Source organism: Rhinolophus sinicus, chromosome 16 (assembly GCF_057876585.1).
Source record: "Rhinolophus sinicus isolate RSI-liver-muscle chromosome 16, RSI-T2T, whole genome shotgun sequence".
Lineage (NCBI taxonomy): Eukaryota > Metazoa > Chordata > Mammalia > Chiroptera > Rhinolophidae > Rhinolophus > Rhinolophus sinicus.
In genome coordinates, this window is record NC_142516.1 from 1463360 (window position 1) to 1481713 (window position 18354).

At 60.9% G+C, this 18354-nt stretch overlaps 1 protein-coding gene across 1 annotated transcript in view; it reads right to left on the reverse strand.

The window, feature by feature from the left end:
* Positions 1-11198, reverse strand: part of CCDC187 (coiled-coil domain containing 187) — a 50796-nt gene extending 39598 nt beyond the window's left edge. The window contains exons 1-5 of the mRNA XM_088792697.1: positions 10980-11198; positions 6915-7038; positions 4314-4819; positions 2845-2943; positions 328-423 (exon numbers count right to left, since the gene is read on the reverse strand). Of these exons, the coding sequence (XP_088648823.1) occupies positions 328-423; positions 2845-2943; positions 4314-4819; positions 6915-7038; positions 10980-11034 (880 nt within the window). The 5' untranslated portion in view covers positions 11035-11198. The remainder of the gene's footprint in view (positions 1-327; positions 424-2844; positions 2944-4313; positions 4820-6914; positions 7039-10979) is intronic.
* Positions 11199-18354: the final 7156 nt, after the last annotated feature.

The following is an 18354-nucleotide window of genomic DNA, read 5'->3' on the forward strand; positions in this document are numbered from 1 at the left end:
CAGGGGTGGGAAGGGTGCACGATGGATGTTCAGCTCATCACAGGGCACAGCCCCCTGGGTGGGCGGGACCCACCTGCTGCTCAGTGGCGGCCAGACTCTACACTAACCTGAGACGCAGACGCCCACGCTGCCCCTCCTCGGTGCACAGAGACACCCCCCCAGTCAAGCTCAGCCCCACAGGTCCCAGGTGCCCCCCAGAAGCCTGTGCACATAGGGCTCTAGGCAGGCCCTGGCCACCAGCTGTCCTGGCACCGTGTGCCTACCTAGTGAGCCAAACGGTAAGTGCATGTCTCCCAGCCCTGCCAGCCCCACGTGAACCAACCTTACCCTTGTCTTTGGCGGCTCTTCTGGGGGTGGGCGACTTGGGGGCCTTCTCTCTTCTGCAAGAACCACTCTTTGTCTTTTTGGTTTTCTCCCATGGAACTTCAGGAGAGGCGCAGGGGAGGGAGAGAACGTGAGCAGTGGCTCCCAACACACGAGGGGCTCCCCACCGGGCCCCACGGAGCCACGTGGCAATCCTGTCTGCTCCCTGGTCATGCACACCAGAGTGGGCGGCTAAGCGAGAGGCCGCGGGGGCACATATGGCCCTGCGACCCCTCACGGCCACCTGCTGAGCAATCCCCGTGCATGGCTGGTCATGCCAACCCTCCCTCATGGCACGTCCTGACTGTGCACAAATTTGGTGGCCGAGAGCCCCTGAGAATAGGAACAGCCTCACTTCTCAGTCTCTCGCACCCAGCTCAGGGATGGGCCACAGCACTCATGTTTGTTGAATGAATAAATGCCTGAAAGGGCCCACGGGTGAACCCTTCGCATAGCAGCTGGCTACAGTGAACAAGGAATGAAGGAGTGAGCGCTGGGGTCAGAGTGGCCTTCGCCTAGCTGGGTGCACCCTGGCTGGATGATGGGGGGACGTGGAGACTCGGAGGAGGCAGAAGTTGTCCCAAGTCCCATGCGAGCACAGTGACCCACCAGTGAGTGCGAGACAGTGGGCCAAGCCTTCCATGTCCCCACGTGGCTGGAGGCACACGGGACAAACTGACCCAAGGCCTCTCCAGGCCTCCAGTGCGATTGGGTTTGGCCTTGGCCTGTCACTTGGGCCTCGGTGCCCTGACCCTGCTGGCAAGAGGGGCCTTAAGACCCAGGCCCACACAGAAGGCCAAACCCTGCAGGACCCCCTCACAGGAGGTCCCCAGAGGAGTAAGGTTCACAGAGACAGGAAGTAGCGGGTGGGGGAGGGGTGGGCGTGTTTAATGGGGACAGGGTGTCAGTTTGGGGAGACGAGAAGGTCCTGGAGATGATGTGGTGGTGGCCGTGCCACAGTGTGACTGCACCTAATGCCACTGAGCTGGCACTGAAATGTGGCTGAGATGGTAAATCTATGGTGTGTGTATTTAACAACAACTTTAAGAAAAAGACCCAGGCCCTGCCCCATGCCCTGCTTCCGGAAGGTTCTACAACTGGGTGGATGAAATATGACTACCAAGAGCTGGTGACCAATGACCATGGGTGCTGAGGTCCCCAAGTGGCCGAGGACGGAGTCCTGAATTTCACTGATGGGCACCGGCAGCCTCCGTGGGGTGGGGAGGGGAGAAGGACCAGGTGGACGAGCTAAGGCCATTGGGTTCCTCGTGGATGGAGGAGGAGGACGAGCAAGTTCTCCAGGAGCCAGAGTCAAAATGGGGACAGGGCAGGAGCCCCCAGCTTTTGTGGGGGAGCTGCTGATGCCGATGGTTAGGCTAGAGCTGGGCTCAAAGAGAAGGTCTTACCCCTGGGCTTTAATCGGCCTGCCCCCCGACCCCGTCTGAGCCTGCACTTGGCTCAGACATGCAGCTGGGGCAAGACACACACCTGAAAACATGCCTGTGACCGCCACCCAGAGAGGTCCAGGACTCAAGGCTTGACCAAACTTCACCCCACCCTGGCCACCACGACACCACTGGGACAGGTCACGATTGTGCCCTGGGACCTGAGTCTCACCTACTCCTTCCCCACAGCCCCACAGAAAACTCACAGAGCTCCCCTGGCTGGGACAGCCTGACATCTGCTCCTGAGCCCTTCGCCTCTCTCCTATCCTGAGTCTCCAAAATCTTGCTGGAGTGAGGCTGCTTCTCTGGGACTGTGGCGACGGCCTCCTCCACCCATTCCCCATCCTGCCTCGGAGCGGGCCTGCCAAAGCCACACCACACTGCCTCTGTGCCTAACGCTGCCGCTCTCCAGCCCCTAGGAGCGTCCTGTCCGTCTGCCTCTCCGTCCCCACCCCACCTATCTGTGGAGTGAATGAGTGAGCCAAACCCTGGTGGCTCTCTTGGCCCCTGGGTCCTTCCCCACTCGTCTGGAAGTCTGCTGACTCACTGCCAAGCTTTCAGCAGCACCTCCTGAGCAAGGCAGGGCTGTGGCATGGTGGGGCCATCTGGGGACCAGGTGGGCAGTGCTTCCTGTCTGCAAGGTGGAACAGCAAGCCCAGGAGCTGGCAGGACCTGGAGGACCGCTGTGGCTGCCACGTGACCAGGCAGGAAAGACCTCAATGTTCTGTGCAGTCTCGGTGAGGAGATGCCCCTGCCCGGCTGTCCTCTGAGCCCAGCCTGCCCTGCAGGGCCTGCCTGGATGCCTTCCCTGCTGGAAGGCACAGGGTTAGAAACCGGGCTCCAGAGAACGGCAACTAGGTCCAAATCTTGCCTCTTCCTGGCTGGGGTCCCCTCTGACCCTCTGTCCTTGTCTGTGCGTGGGGATTAATAATTGAGGCAGTCACACGGGGTGAGAGAAAAGCTGCATGGAGAGTGCTGAGTCCAGCACTGTGCTGCCCACACCATGGCCTGCGTGTCTGATGGATGTGCCACTCACCTGACGCCTGTTGCTGGGATACCCTGGAGGGCTCACGCCGCTGGCCAAGGACGGCCTTGTCTTCAGCTCCACGCTCAGCCGCACTCAGGGTGCCTAAGCCTGGAGCAGAGTGTGAAGAAGGGGGCATTGTGAGCAGAGGGGCTCATGAAATCTCCAGGAAAAGCTCCCATTGGGCAGCCATGGAAAAGCCTTTCAACACAGCGGCTTTGCCTGAGGCCCCAGGCTGAGTGCTTCTGCGGAGCCCACCTGGATACAGCGCTATGCTGGGTGGAGATGGGTGGGTGATGGCACCACCGTGTGGCCCAGCCTCACCCAACCGGTGGGGAGCTGGGCCCCAAGTGCCTCAAGCTGGGCACTGTGTGCTGTTTGGACAACGTAGCACAGCAGAGGGCTGTCACAGCACATGCACGAAGTCACACTTTTGCAAAGAGAAAACTAACTTAGAGGGACGGCCCCCTGAGGTGTTAACCAGGGCAGTGTGGGGAGAGAGGTACACAGGGAGTGTCCACCATTTTCATTTCATTTTTCATGCTTTGCAGATGTGCTCAGGTAAACAGGTGGTGTCCCTTCCTTTAAGACAAAAGTGCAAGAAGGATAAACCCTGCAGGACCCCCTCACACGAGGTCCCCAGAGGAGTCAGATCAATAGAGACAGGAAGTCGATGGAAGCTGGGGCTGGGGGAGGGGTGGGGAGTGAGTGTTTAATGGGGACAGGGTGTCAGTTTGGGGAGAGGAGAAAGTCCTGCAGATGACGGAGGAGGTGGCCGCACGACAGGGTGACTGTGCCTAATGCCACTGAGCTGGCACTGAAACGTGGCTGAGATGGTCAGTGTTACGTGTGTTTTATAATTTTTTTGAAAAGATACCTTTAAAATAATAATTTTTAAAGAAAAGAAAGCATCTTCCGTGTCTCCAAGAAAAAGTTATGTGCCTGCACAGTGAGAAAAGCCACAGGGTTGCGTCTCTCTGCCATTTGTCCAACAGAGACGCTGTGTCTGGATAGTTCTTTAAATCCCCACCCTTGCCCACGCCCTGGGGCTAGAGCACACCTTGTTTATGAGAACCTTCGAAATCCCCTGCAGGCTTTTCAAGGTGTTCCTGACCTGAGTCCACACACCTGACCCTGACCCTCACCTGCTTTGCCTACCCCGCCCCTTCCCACAAGGCTGCAGACTCCAGGCCCAGGGCAGCAGGTCCCTTCCATGTCTCCCGCCTCCCGGTGTACCTTGCCTCCCAACGCACCACCCCTGCGGCTCCCCCAGCCCAAAACTCACTCGTCCCCATCAATTCAGCAATGCTTCCTCGTGCTTAAGCCCAGCTCAGTGCATCTCCAGGAGGATGTCCCAGGCTGGGGGCCCCTCTCAGGCGCACACTGGCCACCAGCCCAGGTGGTTCCATCCCGGAACCCACGCAGCCCTCCTGGTGTCCTCTCTGCCCTCTTGCCCCTCGCCAGGGAGAGCCGCCACTGACCTGGGTAGGCCGGGGCCTGAGGGGGGTGCTTCAGCTTCCGGGCCCTCCTCTGGGGGGCTGGTGTGGAGGCTTGGTGGAGCTGCGAGGCGCTGGAGGGTATCGAGGTGCCCAGGGAGGCACAGCTGGCCTGCCACTGCACCTGGGCCCGGATCTTGTCCCTCAGCTGCTCCAGCCGTGGGTTGCTCTCCCTGGGCTGCCGCGGGGACCCCAGCACCCGGGGGGGCCTCTCCTTCCAGGGCCCGTGGGGCGGTGTGCACGACTCATGGCCCCCCGAGGAGCCAGAGAGGCGGCCCGATGACACCGAGCTGTCCCCGTCCTTGGCTTCCTCGCCTGCTGTCCACTCCGGGTAGCTGCAGTGCTCCCCCGGGCGGCCTGGCCTCATGATGTGGTCTGACCAGGCTGTGGAGGGCGCTCCCCACAGAGCACCTGGCCGCACAGAGGGCCTGGACCGCCTCAGGGCAGCCACGCGGTCATTCTCAGCTGCAGGTAGTCGCAGCTCGTCTGCCCTTGGGGGAGAAGCAGACACAGCTGGTTAGGTGTGTAGACCTGGCAGAACATCTCACACTGTACCCCACAGTCTCCGGCACCTCTCCTGCTCCCCATTTTTCCTGTCCCAGAACACCACAGACTGAGAAAGGTATGGGGGGCCAGTAAAATGCCCCCATGCATGGCAGCGCAGAGACGCGTTCTTTCGGGTCCTGACCACACCCCTTTGGCTAGGCCCCCTGATCAGCCCAGGTGACAGATGGGGAAACTGAGGCTTGGGGAGCAGGCACACAGCAGGGGCACTTTTGCCCCCAAGTCCTTGCTCCTTGTACTGACTCAGCCGCCTTCTAGAAGGCGTGGCCATCTCCCCAGCAGTGACAGGACCTGGCCAGGTGTGCTGCCACATGCGCCTAAGCTGGCACCAACTACCTAGGCGTCCCAATGGCCGGTCCCCTCGGTGCCCTGACTGAGAGCCGGCCCCGCCTCTGGCTGGCTATCTTTGGGGTGGGGCTGGCTCATTTGTCCAGGCAGGTTGGCATGGTCGCAGGGCCAGGAGCGAGGGCGGAGCTGGTGAACCCAGTCACCACCTGTTCTGAGTGCTTTCACGGGGCAGCCTTGTGGTCTGCAGCCTGGCATCCATCCCTGCTCAGGGCAGGCTGGCCACTGCCCCACTGTGGACACTGGCCTGTCCTGGTCCTCTCGCCCAAGATGGAAACCCTCAGGATGGTCATGGAAACTGGGTGGGCACGGTGGGCTGCCGGGCCCTCCCTAATGAGCTGCCTCTCGGCCGGAGGAGAGAGAATTCCAGTAGCCCCGTGACAGCATAATAACCCTTGTCTCTCAGCAACCGAGGCTGAGCCCTCAGCTCCTCCTGAGGATCCAGGCGGCGCCCCCAGGGCACAGGGGCCAGTAGCTGACATGCGTGGGGAGCGAGCTGGCCAGGGCTGGGGGTTGGGCTTGGCCTGGGCCACAGTGAGGTGCTGGGGGCTCCTAGGGGCAGTGTTAGGGGCAGGGCTGGGGCTCAACTCCAGGCTGGTGTCGGGCTCAAGGTTCGGTTCTGAGAGGAGTCAGAGTGGGAGCCCGGGTGCAGGAGAGAGGAGCCCCCCTGCTGTGTGTCCCCAGCAGCTGCACGAGGGGCTAAGTGCTCAGGCCCTAACACTAAGGCAAGAACATTAGCCAGCTCTCTCGAAGCCACGGCCTTCTGGCTGTTTGGGGCTAGCCAGGGGAAGCAAGTGCTGGCCTCTGGGCTCTCGCTGGCCGGCAGGTGCTCAGGGCACTCTTTTGCGCATAGAAACAGTAGCTAGAGCTGCCCTAGCACCTGGAGCCCCAGGCCTGCTTCCTCAGCCCCTGAGCTCCCGTCCACCCCCAGTGGGCTTCCTGTCCCCTTTGTGATGACTCTGGCAGGGCAGCGTGGTAGGGAGGACCCCCACTCTGTGGTCATCTGGCCCTGAGCTCTCACGGCACAGTCCCCCAGGAGGAGAGCTGGTTCAAACCCCAGCTCTGCTGCAGCCGGCAATACCCTTAGGCAATCATAGACCACCCCCACCCCCCCAGCTCATCTCAGTGGGGTCACTCCCACAGGAGGGGCCTGAGCTGGGGGCCACCGTCAGAGCATTGGTGGCCACCGTCAGAGCAATCAGGGAGTGGCTGAGGCGGTCATGAGCACGGATTAGTTTAGGAATTGCCTGACAGGCATTCCTTCTAGAGCAAACCCTGAGGAAGGGGAGTCTGCAGCAAAAGACCCCCTAATTCCAGGCAGGCATGGAGGATGGAACACAATCCGTCCTTGAGGCTTGTTGTAAAGAAACTGTCCTGGGGACAGCGACACCTGGAGCCACTGCTGTCTGGGGAGGCACAGGCAGGGCTCAGAGCTGGAGGCCCTGGTCATGGGGGACACAGCCCCCACACTGAGCCACCAGCAGGGGGGAGGGGCCCAGCGATAGGCCTTGCCTGGATGTGAGGTGCCACCCCCTCCACCCCCACCAGCCTCCCCTGTAGTAAGACGAGGGGAAGGACGTGTGTGCCGCAGAGCATGGAGCCAGCAGGACCCCAAATCCAGCCTCCAGCCACCCCAGGGCACTCAACCACACCTGGAGGCCCAGACAGTTGACGTACCTCTGCAGCCAGGTCCCCCTGCAGGCAGCCGCTCGGCCACCATCCGTCTGGGCCTCATCTGCCTGGCTAACAGTCCCGCCCTGCCCTGGCTGGCCCCGTCCACTGGGGACATCGCTCCTCGAGGCTGAAAACAGAGGAGGTACATTTCTTTATGACATCCCAGGGGACTGACCTGGGTCTGCATGGGGAGCCTGGGGGTTGGGGAAGCAGCCTTTCTAATAAAGCCACAGGACATGAGTGTGTCTCTGATGGGCTGGGTTTCCTGGCCTGCAGACAGCTCCTGCTACATCCCAGGGGCAGGTCTTGGGGCGCTGCAGCAAGCTCGGGGGACAAAAGGGAGAGACCATGGCATCCCCCACCTACATCTATTCCCAGAGCCTCCCCACACCTGAGCAGACTCCTTCTGCAGCCTTGACAAGGACACAAGCCCATCCCCCTACCCGGCCGAGGGACCTAGCCACCGCTGCAGCCCCGGGCCGTCCTGCTAAGCAGACGCTGGTCCCTTTACTGAAGGGCCACCTCCCCAGGATCCTCCCCAACTCCCTAGCCTGCTCCCGGAAGGGCCTGGGGAAGGGTCATTCTGAGCAGAAGTGGCCAGAACTGAGTGCCGGGAAGTTTCTCCTGACAGGTGGGCCTGGCCCCTTCTACCCACAAGCCGGAAAACGCTGCAGATACTAAGCTGCCTCCAGCAGCCAGTGGAGAATCACCGTTCCAGGAGCAAGCTACGTCATGAACACGGCGGGGCAGTCAGTTTAGACCTCTGCCGTTGATAAAAGCAGAACTAGGAAAGCCAATGCTTGATGAATATGGAAATAAACCCCACGAGTGTCATCGGCACCCTGTGAGTTGTGACAAGCCCACCAGCTTCCTTCCCTGCCACACCCCACCAGCATCACGATGGGGCTTCCAGACCCAGTTCTAGATCCAGAGCCAGGCGCTGACTCCCGAAGGCCTCAGGATGTCCCTCTCCCTGCCAGGACCCTCTGTCAATATCCAGCCCCGCCCCTGAACGCCTGCACCTCCTGGGGTGACCGCAGCCTCCAAGCTGGGCTGCAGCTGTCACCTGCCCCTGCGCGGAGTAGAGGAGCAGCCCTCACACAGGTCAGGCCTGCGCTCGGCCCAGCGGCACCTGAGCTGATGCTGGCTGGGCTGCAGACTCGCCCCATTCACCCTGTGGCTCCCTTGGGCTCACAGCTTGCCTCCTGACCCCGCCCTGTCTCCCTCCCTTATGCCACTCTCATTGACAAAGGTCCCTCCCGCCCTTGGTGCTGGTCCCCAGCCATCTGCCTCCCCCACAGGGCTGGGGACAGCTGGGGGTAGGGGTGGCCTGACATGAGAATGCTTGTGGCCGTAAGAGCTCCCAGTGCGGCCGGGCACTTTGGAGCGCAGGACGACAATCCTAAGGGAGAAGTCCAGCTCCAGTCCACAGGCTCAGCCAGTGTCCAGTCCAGCAGCCCGTCAGGGTCAGGCCCCAGGCATGGAGAGACGGCAGCCCTGTTCATCCCGGGGCCGTGCTGGGACACATAGACTGGGAGCCTCACACGGGGTGAGCATTTGGCCGGGAGGGGCTGGTGGGAAGAACGAACCCCCATCCCCTGCCCCACATGGCGGGCACAGTGGTGGAGATCCCCATTCCCAGACAAAGGGGGTGCCCGCTAGTGCCCTCGGGCATGTCATTCAGCCCTGCTCCTCACTCGGTAGGGCTTTTCCGAGGGTCAGAGACACACAGAACACAAAGTGCTCCCCCTGGGGCCTGGCACAGACTAAGAAACCTGGCACCTCTGCCCTCAGACCACCAGGCCCTGCACAGAGCTGCCAGGAAGTGGTGACTCACCAGGGTCCGCCTCTCGCCCGGGGGGCCTGCGAGGAGCACACAGCCATCCTGGCCGGCCGGGGCTGGCTGGGCTGGCTGGCAGGGTGGGGATGGCTTCCTTCTGGAAGCTGGAAGCGCTCGACTCTAATTAGCCACACTGTTTACTTCTCACCGCCTGGTCCCTAGAGAAGCAGCGCTGAGGAGGCCTGAGCAGGCTGGGGACAGAGTCAGCGGAAAGGAGTGAGAAGGGCCTGCCACGCCCACTGCCTCCGTGGCCCAGGGCCCTCACACCACATGGAACTGGGTGAAAACAACAGATGGCACAGGTCTATACGCTGGCATGGTGCCCAACGGCCACCTGCTCAGGCCCAGCCCTGAGGAAGCCATCCCCAAAGTCTCCCTGGACCACGATTAGAATCTCTAGCTGCAACAGGCCATGCCTGGAAGGCGCCAGGCAGAGGCTGCCGGAGAGGACACAGGGGCTCAAGGATCTAAATGGATGCTCTCCGGAGGCTGACACAGGCTCAGGTCACATCTGGGGAAATGACATGCAAATGACAGAGCACCTGGGCACATTGAACCCTACAGCACAAAGGCACACACCACACAAGAGTCACAACATACAGCACACACGAGCACACACGCGTGCACACGTACACACACCAGGTTCTGCAGATGGGGACAAGAAGCACAGGCCCGCCCAGGCTGCCAGCAGGCTTCATGTGGGGGTCAGGTTGGGGCAGCGTCCCCCCCAGCCTCTGCTGCCTGCTGTGCTCCAACAGCCACCGCATCTCCACCAGCCACTCCCCAATGAGGCTGACTGACTCCTCGGGACTGGTTGGGCCCCAAGGGGACTTGAGCCACAGAGAGGTGGCAGATGCAAGGGCAGGAACGAGGTGACACCACAACCAGCGATCTGGGAAGACGGTTGGAGGTTGGGAGGAGAGTGCCGCTGGGGAAGCCAGATGGCAGTGCTGACAACAGAGCAAACACCTAGGACAATGGCCGGGCCATAGAGTAGCGGGCTCCACAGTCAGAGGCGGCAACACGCAGGAAACGAAGGCACAGCTGCCCGCAGCTTAGATTCTCGGCGCCAGCTCTTGCAACCCACCTCGGCTAAGCAAGAAAGAACTGTGATGCAGCAGCCCAAAGAAACCCAGCACCGGCATCCTGCCCAGGGAGCCCAGAGCCACTCGTGCCAAGGGGAGACTTACAGCCATGCCAACAGAGAGGTCAGCAGGGAGCGCCCGCTGACCTCAAGGTCCCTGCTCCCTCAAGGCCCCAGACCCTGTCCCCTCCCTGCACCCCTGCCCAGGTCTGGTCTCAGCCGTCCAGCCACACCTTTCTGAGCCGGCCCCCACCAGGGGCACCCCGCCAAGGCTAGGCTCACGCCCAGCACGTTACCTGGGCAACCTGGAGCAACCTGGAGCTCCTCACCACAGCCCATGAGGAAGGCTCTGTCGCCTTGCCCACGGTCACACACACTGCAGAGACCTGCCCTCGGCAGCACCTCCCCCAAACTAGGGGCACCCAGAGCAGTGACAGCCATGGACCCTGGCAAGCCCAGGAAAGGGGACTGTGGATACAGATACCCCATCCTGGGGACCAAAACTGTCCTCAAGGGCTCGGAACAGTCACTAGGGGCATGGCTTCTGGGGAGCCGGGCTGAGGGTGTCCTGTTGCTCCAACCTCTAACTCCCTCCTTGACGGGAGTCTTTCAGAAGGACGACCCAGGCCCTTTGCCTAAGGAGAGTTAGCTACAGGGGGTCCATGCTGACTGGTGCTATTGTCAGTAATGGCCCTGCCAGGTGGGACCAAATACAGAGCCATCAGTCCCATTCAGGGCCTGGGGCGGTGTTTATCCCCATTTTACAGGGGGGGAAACTGAGGCAGAGTTCATTAGATGATAATCTAGTGCTGCCTGCAGCTGGACCTGAGCCCAGAGGCAGGGCTGCCCAGTGGGTAGGGCCAGTTGGCATCCCACTCTCAGGGGAAGCCAGACATTGCCCCTGATGAGGCCCCAAGCCCTCAGAGGGAACCCCGAGATGAGAAAACCCCTTCCCAGGGTAGCAGCAAGCAGGAGGGGTAGCTAGGTTACACCCAGCCAAGTCCTGGGAAGGAGTAAAAGCTAAGCCACCCTCCCGACCCACCTGTTCCCCCACCCCTATCCACCACCCTTCTGGTGTTTCCTGCCCTCCCCCCAGGTGCCTGGGGCAGGCTCAGAGGCAGGCCCTTCCCCAGCCCTTACTCACCACCTGGAAGGCTCCAGGCCTCCCAGTCTGTGGGAGGGTGCCAGGCAGCAGCCATGGCTCACAGCTCAGCTGGGAGCAGAGCGCAGGGCCCCCGGTGCCCCGAGCGTGTTCCAGGCACTCAGGAGACAGGCCAGGAGGCTGGGACGAGCCTGGGACAGAAGCACGTCCTGACGTTGCCAGAGAAACCCAGGTGTAAATCCGCACGAGCTCCTCCTCCCGGCTGGCTCTGTGGAGGCTGGGGCCTCACCTGGGCACGGGACACACACCTGGGGCATTCCTCCCCACTGAGCTCCATGGCAGTGGAGGTCAAGGCAGGGAGTGTCTTGGATGCGGTCCAGAGCCCAGTCCCCAGGAGTCCTTGCTGGGCTCCTGGTCCCTTCCCAGCCACTGCCCCGCTTTCTCCCTTGTCCCCAGGGCATTCCCACCACCCACCTAGGTCTCTGGCGGTCAGGAGCCAGGGTGCCTGGAGGGGTCCCTCCTGAGACCGTTTTCGGGGATGTCACCTGAAACACTTCACCCTCTAGACCTCAAGACAGCACTGAGGTGCCAGCCAGGTGGCCAGAGGCTGGAGGAGACAGGCAGCAGAGCCCCTACGAGGTCCAGTTACACCAAACTCAAACCCTCAAACTGGCAAAGCCCTTCGTGTCCTTGGAGTTGACGTGGCAGCCTGGCAGGGGGCACAGGAGGGTTCCCGGCGCTGGGCTTAGGATCTGCACGCTTTCCGTGGCCACTCTACTGGTTTTTCAACTAGAGGGGCCCATCAATGTGCAGGGGAGGCAGGCCTGCTGCCCCCAGGAGTCCAGTGGGGGGTGGAGGCAGCCTGCAGAAAATCCACAGTTCTCCCAGCACAGCTTCAATCAAGATGGGGGGATGCCAGCAGGGGGCGCCCTCTCCCCATCATGGCGGCGGGGGAGCCAGCCCGCCTACCAGGGCTGCTGCAGGGGGTTCCTCCGGCCTCTCCTTCTCCTGCCACACCACCCCCAGAAGTTGTGTCCTTCCCCCACAAACAAACAAACAAACAAACAAACAAAAAACTCTTGAAAAACAGTCTTTTGCCAAGAAACTCAGTGGTGTTCAGAAAATATGGGTTTGGGGACAGACTCAGAGCAGCCTGGTCTCTTGAATACTCAAGTACGCCTGCCCCCTGGAGGTGGTGAGGGGCAGCAGTCAGACACTGTCCCAGGGGCACAGGGCACCTGGCAAGGCCCCACCAGAGCACAGCTGAGCCCTCCAAGCAAAGCCACAGTGGAAGCAGCTGTGTCCCTGGGCCAGAGGCTCCGGAGAGGTGACCCCAGAGAGGTGACTCCAGCACTACACCAGTTGGCAGGTGTAGTGCAGCTGTGTACTGCCCACCTGCCTCAGCCACCACAGCCAGGAGATATCTGGCACCTGGAGGTGGACAGGTCAGGTGTGTACCGGTCCTGGGGTACAGGTTACTTTGTCCCTGGATGGCAGAGAAACAGGTAGAAGTCCACTTGGCCCACGGGGAGGCATGGAGACTGGAGCCTGCAAAGGAGCCAGAATCCCTCCCTGAGAGTTTCTGGAACACCGCCCACCCCAGACGGCACAGAAGACCCCCATGCTCGGCGGTAGGGGGCGGCAGCAGCACATCTGCTGTCCAAACTCAGCCGTGCCCATCCTCATGCCTGTGGGTGCCCGTTCCTCTGTCCAGTGGCCACCCTGAGTGGGGACACTGGCCTGTGCAGAGGGAAGGGCCAGGATCCTGCCTGCCTGCCTCAACCTGGAGTTCTGAGATGGAGACTTCAGATCCAAAAACCACTACAAATCAAAACAAAGGAGTGTTTTTCTTTGTTAAACGGAAATGCGCCAATGCAAACACGTCTCTGTGTTTTGAGACAACACTCCTGGCTGCTTTGTCAGTGAGGCTGCATGTGGAGTAAGAAGTAATTAAGGTTAAATGAGGTCATAAGGGTGGGGTCCTGGTCCGAAGGGATTGGTGTCCTTACAAGAGGAGCCTGGAGAGAGCTCACAGGGAAGAAAGGCCATGGGGGGGACACAGCAAGAAGGTGGCCATTTACAAGCCAGAAAGTCCTCACCTGAAAGCTAATCAGCCTGTACCTTGACCTTGGACATCCAGCCTCCAGAGTTGTGAGAAATAAATGTCTGTTGTTTAAGCCGCCAGGTCAGTGGGGTTTGGTTGCATAGCCCAAGCCAAGACACACGCCTTCTGAAAACTAACTGCCTCGGTATCCACACAGGGAGAACCTGACCTGTGACCAAGGGGCCAAGATCAAGCTGGTCACTCCGAGGGAGGGGCAGGCTTGTGGGCTCCAAACCTTCAGAGCCGGTCAGACCAGGGCCTCTTCTACTCTCCTGCTTAGGGGTGGAGTGGGAAGGACGGGCGCTGGGCATCGGGACGCAAATGCCCCTCCGAGCACCGTACTCTCAGTGGGCCAGACCAGCCTCTGGACCTCGCCTCCTGATTCCGGTCCTCCCAACCCCCAGGCCCCCACTCCAGCCACAGGCTCTATATTAAAATCAGGCTCCCACACCATCCCCAGCCCCTCCAGGTCAAAAGGAGGGCCTTTCACCAGCTCACAGTGGGGCCTTTCCCTAATTTCTGAATCTGCCTGGCTCTGAGCTTTGACTCCTCCTGCAGGGAGAGGGAGGAACCTGAAAGTGCAGGTGCCTGAGCCCTGGGGTCCTGTGTCTGGGGAGGGAGGCCCTGGCTCCTCTTCTCCTTCCTTCCTGCAACTTCCCCCTCAGCTGGCTGCAGACACAGGCTCCTTTGGGAAATGCCCACCTGGGGAGTTTACAGTTTGAAGGGGGTAGGGCTTAGCCCACGGATAGGAATGCTGGTGATGGAGGAATATTTTTCCTGTGAGTCCCCAAATGATGTAGATGATGTTGGATCTGCTGGCAGTTTCTGGGTGTCGGCTGGGACTGTGTCTCGTGAGATTGAAGAATGGAAACACAGACCCAGGAGAGGCAAGGAGTTTTAAAAAGAGGACAGTTTATTGAAAACAAAGAGTCAGAGCTCCCGAGCGGAGGGGGTCCCGAATGGGGGTGGCCCGTGACTGAGGCAAAAGCTCTTCCTTTTATACCTTCCCTTGCCTGTTTGAAGAAGGGAACTGGCACTTTCTAATAAAATTCGTTTTCCAGGTTTGTTCTGCTTGCCCCTCCTAAAGGAATTAGCAAAGTAACCCACTCTTATCAGATCAGCTCCGTTTGTCAGGCCAAAAGGAATTTTATGATTAACCTCAAGGCCTTGTTACATTTTGACCTGGAGCAAAGAAGTGATTTCAAAACCTGGAGTTTTAGGATATGGCTGTCTTTGTTTATTCCACCAGGGACCTCCCTGTGTACCTGGGGACATGCTAGCTCTCCTGTGTCACTGGGATCAGACGCTTTCCATTTCAGATTAGGGGCTCAGGTTGGCCCGCCGAGGACACCTGCTTTGCTACAGCAAGGCTGCTATCCCCGGCACACCTCAGTCATCGCCCCAGATTATTGGGGTCAGACACGGCCCGGCACCAAGGGGAGCTTGCAAACTGTGTACAGTACCCCAGGGTACCTCCCGCTTCCCGTTGGACTGACCAGGTGGTTCCAGAATTAGGGAAAGGACCGACTCTCTGCATCACAGGGCCACTGCGAAAAATACAGTGGTGCATCCCCCCACCCACGTGCTGCGTTCAGCCCCTGCTGAGGCTCGGAGGCCAGGCGGAGGCTACCGGCTGATTCTAATGCAAAGCCGGGCCCGGAGGAGGAGGGGGTTCCCATGGCAACCATCACCTGCAGGCCTGGGAACCACTGGGCCCAGGCTCAGGGGAGAGACCTGTGTGTGAGGGTGGGCTGGGGGCCAGCGGGGAGTGCCGCCCCCACCCCCACTCTCCTGCTGTCCTTCCTCTTGGTCACTGCTGCACGGACAGACAGACAGGGGCCCCACTGAGGGGACCCCAGCTCCTCTGGGCTGCCACATGCCTGCCTCATGCCCCACGCCCACCCCAGCCGCCCAAGGCCCACTGCCGCCCGCTAGTCCAGGCGTGGGTCTTGCTGTCTCTGGGAAGGGTGTGCTAGCGTGGGCTGTGGGCTGTGGGAGGTTTCTGCAGGTCCCACTGTGTCCCGGACAGCTGGCCACCTCCCAACGCTGCCCCCGTCCTGCGCTCTCTAAGGGTCCCCACACTGCTTCCCAAGGCCAGGCAAGCCTGAGCATGGCACCCGCCTGCCATCTTCTCTGGGCACATCCTCCCAGTGAAATGGCCACACGTGCCCGAGCACGCCTCCATTCTGGTTCTTTACCCCTGCAGCCCGAGCCCCAAACTTGGGGCTGGCACCACCCCCTCCAGCCTGTCTGACTGCCCAGGGTGAGGCTGGGGAGTGACAGTCTGAGGGCAGGGGAAGGGGGGCTGGGGCCTGCCTCCTCCACACCTGGCAGTACGCTGGCATTTAGGAGCCAGGCCTCCATCAGAGGGGCAGGCACAGGTTGGTTAGGGGGCGCCTGCGGAGGTGTGTGGGTCCCACAGGGATAGGTGTCTTCTAGGCTCTGACCACACGCCAGACATGACAGGTGGCACGCAGGTAGTGAGCCCCCGGGGGTGAAGGTGAGCTCAGTGGCCAAGGCCAGTGGGAAGGACGACGGGAAGAGGAGGGGTTACCGAAGGGTAGAGGCTCCTGCTCCAGGGGCCAGGGCTCAGGGGGCTTCCTCCCCTTCTGGTTACTTTTCCAGGTTTCCAGCCAGCGGGCCAGTCCCTCAACCTGGTGGCCCCAGAGGTACCTGGGCTCCTTCTGATCTTGCTTCCAAAGGGAACACCTGTGCCAGAGGGGTGGGAAATGCCCACCCATTGGCCCCACGCACAGGACGGAGTGGAGGTCCCCCTCCATCTACCCAGAGCTCCAGGAGGCAGCCCGAGGTGGTTAGAGGGGTCAGTGCGGGCTCAGGTTTCATGGCTGTGGGTGATGCCGTGGGGGCCTCATGCTCCCCAAACTGTGCAGAAGGAGAAGTTCTCTCCCCCGCGGAGTGTCTGCTCTGCTCCGGCCCACGCCAAGGGCTTCACAGCAAGGTCTCTTTTACCAGACTTCCATTTGTAAGAGGCCCAGAGAAGGTCGGGTCCCAGCTTGTGAGCAGCTGAGCTGGGCCTGAGCCAGCCCCTCTGTCTCCCTCTCCCCTGTCTCTCTGTCTCTCTCTCTCTCTCTGTCTGTCTGTCTTTCTGCCTCTCTCTAGCACTCACAGTGGCACTCGCCCGCCAGGCCTGGGAGGCACACATAGAATGGAGGCAGGAGTTTGGGTCACATAGGCCAAAGGTGAGCCCCTACCGACCGCCCTGCTGTGCCCTGCCTTCTTCCCACAGGCCCTGGGGACATAAACTGGGTGACAGAGCCAGCAGCGGCCAGCAAGTATCCCAGGAATGCTGTGTGGCCAGGTCATTCGATGACATGCGTGCTGTCCAACCTGACGTGGGCCTGCAGTTATTTCCTGGGCATGTGTCACCTCCCAGTGAGGTGCTCGGGGCCTTATAGGGTGGACAGACCATTTCTTTCTGGGCTCCCTGAGCACGTGCCTGTGCACCCATCGGCACCTACGGCCCCAGCTTTCCAAGGACTGGGAGGCCCCCAAGGAGAGGAAATGGCCGTGGGTGATGCCATGGGGCCTCAGGGCAATGGGGGGGCACATGCTCCCCCAAACTGTGCAGAAGGAGTTCTTTCTCAGAATAACGAGTTTATTGGAAACGGCGATTGGACTACGTATTCTTTTTCACGTCTCCCGCCAGGCCTGTCCAGGCCACAGGTCCAGGAAGGGGCGAGTCAGGAAACTAGGGCTTGCCCTCAGCTGCCCTGTGACTCAGCCTGGTAACCTGGGGCATCAGTGCTCTATCCTCTGGTCTGTAGGACGGGAAGGGTGTGCCGATGAGGCGGCATGCCGGGGAGTGCTGAGTGATGGCACGTGGCAGGTGCCCTCAGGTAGGGGTGGCACTGCTGACTGCCAAGGCTGTGCTGACAGAAACCCTTGGTGCTCCGAACACAGTGGGTGGGACAGAGGGGTGATGCCTCCCAGGACCAGGCCCAGCATCGGTGCCTACACTGCCCATCGCATCCCCCCCCCCCTCCCTGCTGACTGGGGCCAGGAGGATGCGTCTGGAGGGGAAATTATTTTTCTTTCCTGTTGCTCCTTTGGGGAAGAGGCTCATCGGGATGGATGGAAGGGGCTGCTCTTGGCCCCGGTGGGAGCACTCGCCCGCCTGGCCTGGTGCACGAGGTGTCATGGGGAGAATTGACAAGACGGACTATAATGAGGTGCTCCGATGTGCAAGGGCAGCAGTCCCCCCAGAGGCCAGGGGAGGGAGGAGCAGCTGGGGAGGGTAAGGGGAGCAAATGGGTGGCCGGATGGGAGGCCAGTGGGAGGCAGTAAAGCTGGAGGGTTGGTGCCCCCAGGAGCTCCCCCTTTCGTAGACCTGTCACCCGGGAGCCACCTGCTCTGCGTGGACCAGAGCTGTGATCAATCTCAGGACTAGGCCACACATGTTGGGCCTGTCACATGATGCATTCGTCATGGTCTACCTTCCTTTGTGAGTTATTTTGCTGGGAGAGGGTCGGGTCTCTGGATGGGAGAAGACACACCTTCATGCAGTGTGGCAGGGGTGTTCCCCCATCCAGCCAGCGCTGCCTGCAGGGGCCCAGCAGGGCCAGGGCTATTGCAGGAGCAGCATGGTCCCAACAGCTGGCATTCCCCGAACTCTTACTGTGCGCTGGGTACAGTGACCAGCACCATCCAGAACCCATGATCCTTCACAGCCCCTGGAGGACAGTGCTGCTGAACCCAGTGTACAGGTAGCAGAACTAAGACTCAGAGAGGGAAAGCAACTTGTGCTGGGTCACACAGCAGCGGGAGCGGGGGCAGCCTCCAGTCCTGCTCGGCCTAACTCAGAGCCTGAGCCCTTGGCCAGCTCACTGCACGGCACTCCCAGAGGGTTCCGCCTGTCCCTGGAAGCTCTGATATAAAGTTGAGACTCTTCCAGCCCAGGGACCCCAGCTCCTGTCTCCCTGTGGTGACCACCACAGGGCCATGAAGTTCTCCCTCACTCTGCCATTCACATCACATCACTTACGGGGACCTTCTTGGCACCAGGCATCTGGCCGCAGACATGGTATCTATGTAGGAGACTCGAAGCAGTGGCTTCCTGGGGTCACTGAGCTCAGACCTGGCATAGGTGGGGCCCGGGGCCCTCAAAGCCCCAGCCCTTACAATGAATGATGTCCGCTCAGGGGGCGCCCCGAGGAGGCAGGCCTGGGGCTGCCGCAGATGAGGGTGGAGCCTCAGTGTGCCGTACCACCCACCCTGCAGGGGCCAGTTGGCAGCCACAGCCAAGGCCAGGAGTTAGGCCTTGCCCAGCTCCTGTGGTCATCGGGGGAGGGTGCG